We start from the raw sequence: 5,289 nt of genomic DNA on the forward strand, positions 1-5,289 counted from the left end.
ATCTATGAATCTATGCAGACCGACCTATGACCTATAAGCTGTAACTAACCAAATATTTCTAACCTCCGTCTTTCACCACCTTGACAGCGTGAGTAAATAATCTTGCTTTACAACCGATAAGCGTCCGCCTAATTAATTCCACTCCACGCGTCACAAGTACCTGCCTGACGGACCCTTAACTGCCCGGGTGGGAGTCAGGGAAAGCTGCTGGCCGGCTGCCTTGGGTCCCGACATTTTGTACATTCCCTTTGAGGATTAGGACTGAGAAATCAGAGAGGGAGTGATTGTCTTGTGAGAAGTGTGCACCCACAGATAATTGGATATTCTTTTCTTTGATGGATTTTCAGTGTGTGTTCATTCTGGTACGCAGTTGTTTTGTTCTTCCTACATATTTTCCATCAGGGTATTTGGGCTAGGGACAGACCTTCAAAAAGCCTGAGCCTGAATAGATTCAATCTAACCTGGCTAGGCTGAACCAGTTTATAACCAGACACACATTTTATCTGGACTGGGGGAATTCAGACACATGCCTGCAGTGGCTCAGGCTGGAAGCCAGGCGGCACTAGAGCAGCTCTCCCTTCCTTTCCACAGAGATGAGATGGGGGGGGCATGACCAGGCCCCAGCAGGACCTCTGATTAGGGAGGTCTGCCTGCACCATCCCAGGCTTTTCCCCACTTACTGCTCAAGGGGTGGGAGTGTTGCCAGCCCTCAGCCCCCTGCTAGCACTCTGAGGCAAGGCAGGTGTGCAGTGCATGCATCTGAAAAGCTCCATAGCATCAACAATCTCCTTCCCTGCTTCTTTATAGTGTCTGCAGCAAACTGACAGGTAAGCAAACCAGCAGGGGGCTGATAAGTGTTTATCACTCCATCAGCAAAACAATAGCCTCTCTCCATTAGTTCAAACACTTCTTAAATAAGTTACCACCTGACCTGTTGATCAGTTCCAAAAAGCCCTAAGCAGTCACTGTTCTGTCTGCCTATCCCAGTGAAATTGGAGACAAACACACAGACACCTCTCTGCATTAGCTAGCGTACGACATGCATAGGGTCGGTGGGGCTGGAGTCAGCACTGTGAGAGCTTGGGGGGAGGGGGGAAATTCCTGCTTGACCAGCGAGGGGGTCGCGCCAGGGGAAGCCAGTCAGACCCTGTTGTACCTGCAGTCTGTGCTGGAGCTCCAGCCAGGGAGCAGAGGGAAGGGGCCAGCCTTGCTGTGGAGCAGAGAGCCACAGCCAGCCCAGAGAGCACGCCAGGATGCTGGGGATGTCTGGTTTATCTTAAACTAGCAAGGAGTCTGGGACAGACATAGCATAAACTGGTTTGAGCCAAATTAGTTAAGTCTAATACTACATTCAACCAGGTTTATCTCAAAATGGTTTCAGCCAATTTTCAAACTGGTTTATGTGTACTGAACATCTGTTCTGTTACAGCTTTAAACCAATTTCTGATCATGTAAACCAGTTTATGTATCATGTCTGTCCCTAGCCTTGGTGCTTTGGATGAGATATTACATTTCTGGAGGTTCAGGTGTAAGATCCAGGAATGGTGATGGTTCTGTTGTGGGATGTGGTTATAGTGGGAGTGGTGGAGATGTGTTGTCAGGTTTTGCATTTCTTGTTCTGGAATGGTCTGGATTCATTTGGTGTGGTTTGGGTCATAGGGAGTTTTCTTCTGGTGATGAGGTTAGCAAGGTTTGGTGCTTGTTTGAAGGCTAGAATGAGTTGTTCCGGAAAGATCTCTAAGAACTGGGTCTTCTAGTATAGGTTGCAGTTGTTTGAGGATTTTCGTATAGGTTCCAAGGAAGGATTGTATGTCATAACTAATGGTGTTCAATTTGTGGGGATTTTCTTTTTTTGCTGCAGCAGATCTTTGCATGGTATATAGGTGGCACTTTCAAAAGTACAATCTCTGTCTCTAGCGGATTGTCCTTGTTGGGTGAAAGCCCTTTTGAGCTTTGTTAGGTAGCAATTGCAGGTATTCTCCTCCGTGCAAATTCAGTGGTATCTGAGAACTTGGCTGTAAATTACAGCTTTTTTGGTGCATTTAGGGCGATTGCTGGTTCTATGTAGATATGTATGTTGGTCCATGGGTTTCTTGTATATGGTGGTTTGTTTTTTACCATTTTGGATATTCATCATGGTGTCCAAAAAGGAAATGTTGGTGTTTGAGTATTTTCACTGACCTCCTGTCACACTTTTAGCTTCTTTCCCACCTTGGACATCTCAGAACAACAGCAGTCTCCCACTGCCTGAAAAAGGGTGCTTGTGCTCAAAAGCTTGCAAAAAAATTTCCAACTACTCAGTCTAATAAAGATATCATATGTGCCCAAAGAACCTTGCCTGCCTAGAAAAACCAACTATCATTTATTCTCCTACAGAAGTGTAGTCCTTTTTACCTCAATGTAAAATGCAGTATGTTTGAATCTAAAACTGTTACCTTCAGTCTTTTTTTTTAACTGCCTAAACAATTAAAAGGCTAGAAACACACTAATACAGTTACTGCCTTCTGTAGTGTTAGAATTATCAGGTCATGGAAGGAAGTTTTTGCATAACATGTTAACAGGTACACATTGTAAACCTTATTCTGTTCATTTCCATTTCCTTAGGGATGTGAAGAGTATATTAAAATGTGGTTTGAAAACAACACTCTGTTCTTAATTGCAGTCAATATTGGGCTGTTAGCTGTGCAGGTAAGAATACTTAACAAAATAACAGTCTTATGACATTCACAAAAATAAACTCAGTACTCTCTGGGCTTGGTCGTGCCCTGTTGAAATGACATAGGAATTTTTGCTTAACATTAAGGGGCATAAGAACATAAATAATGGTGCCTTTAGAAGATAAATAATGTTGACTTCCTCATAGACCCTGATGCCCAGTATTAAATAGATCATTTATATACATTGTTTTATCCAACTTGTTACATTTATCTGCATTGGAGGGTAGGAAATCAGCAGAAATTGAAAGCTCTCAGAGGAAAGGAACATTTCTTTGTTCTCTGTTTGGTTAGCTCTTGGTAAAATGGGATTTATGACTGGGGCTCTTAAGACTAATATAATGATAGTAATGTGTCATTAATTGTGGAAGATTACCACTGTAGGTTCAAGAAAAATATATCAACTTCTTAATCTTTTAATCAATAAGATTATTGTTGGAAAAGAAATGGGAAGTTGTGAAAGTTATACGTTAAGTTTACATAGATTTGATAAAACTTATGATAGTATTAGAAGGGAGTCACTAGGTGCATCTACACACATGTTTTAGTGCAGAGTAGACCAATTAACTCTGCAGTAAAGTGTCACCAACTACACATGTGCAAATAATAGGGTGCAGGAAAATAATTAACTCTGCCATAAGATAGTACTGTTGGGGGCAGTACTCTCTTACAGTGGAGAAATTAACTGCAGTTTTACGGAGGGGTCATTTACCGCACTGAAATTCACATATTGATGGTGACTGAGCAGGGGCCAGACTCCTGCCTGCCACCTAGCCACGTGGCTCTGCAGGGTTAGCAGCCTTATGCCCCAGCCACCCCCTCTGCTGCCTGATACTGCCTCTTGGAGTCTGGGGATGACCCCTTGCTTCCCTGCCAGCCCAGGCCTGCTCCACCCCAGCTAAAATTGCTGCTGTCCTGGGCACATGTATAGACACTGTGCCCAGAAGCAGTTTACTCTGGCTCAAACAGCTTCAGAGTTTATTGCTATGCCTTAAACTCATGTGTAGATGTATCCACTGTGATCAATCATGGTGAGGTTTGGAATTCCCAAAAAGACTGGAATGCATTGCTAAGATGTGTATTGAAGACTAAAGGAGTTACCATTACTTCAATTCTCATGTATCAGATCCAATGGAAATCAGTAGTGGGCTCAAACAAGAGGATGCACTGTCATGGATGCTTTTCCATTTGATGCTTGAGAAGATCACAAGAAACCCTGCTGAAGGGGGAAAAGGTTTGCAGCTAAACAGACTGCACCAGAAATTTGTGTATGCAGCTAGTACTGCCTAAGAGAGGAAATGGAAATAGTACCAAAAAAAAGAGAAAGAAACACCATCGATGATAGGAAGCCCAACTTCTTTGGCAATGTCAGCAAGACAAAAATACATGATCACATCCAGAAATAAATCTCAATATCACAGGAAGATAAGGATAGGGAATGATAATGTGGAAAATGTAGAAAAATGTAAATATTTAGAAACAGTGGGTGTCTATACACGTAATCAAGGCTGCTCTGACGTGCTGTAATTACAGAGCGTCAGAGCAGACTTGATTAATTGAGTCTGCTGGAGCAGACTCAACCATGGTCCAGCAGACTCCAGTGTTCCCATGCTGAAAAATGGTGTGGGGGGGGGGGGCATTTTAACTAAAGCCAGGGTGCAAATTATGGGGGAGCTCGGGGGGGGGTCAGAGACGAGAGCCCCCCTGTAAGATTTGAAAATCATAAACTGAGGGGGGTCTCCAATTGGATTCCTCCTTCCAATGAACCAGTTTTGGGGGTTTTTTTGCAGACTTCCCCACCCCCCCAAGAGTCAAAGAGTAATTCAAACCCTGACTGAGACTTGTCAAACGAGCTTTAATTAAAGCACCCATGCCACCATTTTTCAGCGTGGGGACACTGATGCACATGATGCTCCAGGTGCTGTAATTAGAATAGCTTTCAGACCTGGTCTAGTTAAAGCACCCCCTACCCACCACCTCCTACAGCATGTGTATAAGTAAGTGCCCAGTAATCACAAAGGACAATCAAATAACTGAAGAAACCAAGGCAATCAGGGTCTCTCTAACAGTCACCCCTCTTACTTGGGGTCTCTCTAACTGTCAACAGGCTATCCTCTGCCACCTGGGTGCAGCCCCAGGTCTTTCCTCCAGCCCAAGCTCTACCTCAGGGCTCCTTAACTAAGCCCTGGGCTCCCCCTGCTCACCAGAACACCACCAGGAATGTGGGGCTGGGCTTAATGCACCCTGACCCACCTTTCATGGGGGTGGTAACTGGCCTGGCATTTCCTGGGGGCTCACATGCCACTAGGAGCCCCACCAGACCACCCTTCCTCAGTAAGGTGCAGTTTTGCATCTTACCCAGGACAAGAGGTCACCTTTTCCCCATAGTCCCTGCCCTTACCTCCTGACTCTGGCCAGAGCAGCGTCTCAGCCTAATGTTTTCACCTTTCTTCCTGCAGCAAACTGCAGCCCAGCTTATATCCCTGGACCAAAATGGCTGGCTCATCACGCACCTGGCTGCTGCCTGTTTGCTGCTCCTAAAGTGGCAGGGACCAAAAGGGGGGCGGCGCAAATG

At 44.8% G+C, this 5,289-nt stretch overlaps 1 protein-coding gene across 1 annotated transcript in view; it reads left to right on the forward strand.

The window, feature by feature from the left end:
- TSPAN19 (tetraspanin 19) overlaps positions 1–5,289 on the forward strand; it is a 35,098-nt gene that overhangs the window by 26,516 nt on the left and 3,293 nt on the right. The window contains exon 8 of the mRNA XM_025205555.1: positions 2,605–2,688. Within this exon, the coding sequence (XP_025061340.1) occupies positions 2,605–2,688 (84 nt within the window). The remainder of the gene's footprint in view (positions 1–2,604; positions 2,689–5,289) is intronic.

The sequence above is a fragment of the Alligator sinensis genome, unplaced genomic scaffold, assembly GCF_000455745.1.
Source record: "Alligator sinensis unplaced genomic scaffold, ASM45574v1 scaffold976_1, whole genome shotgun sequence".
NCBI classification, from domain to species: domain Eukaryota; kingdom Metazoa; phylum Chordata; order Crocodylia; family Alligatoridae; genus Alligator; species Alligator sinensis.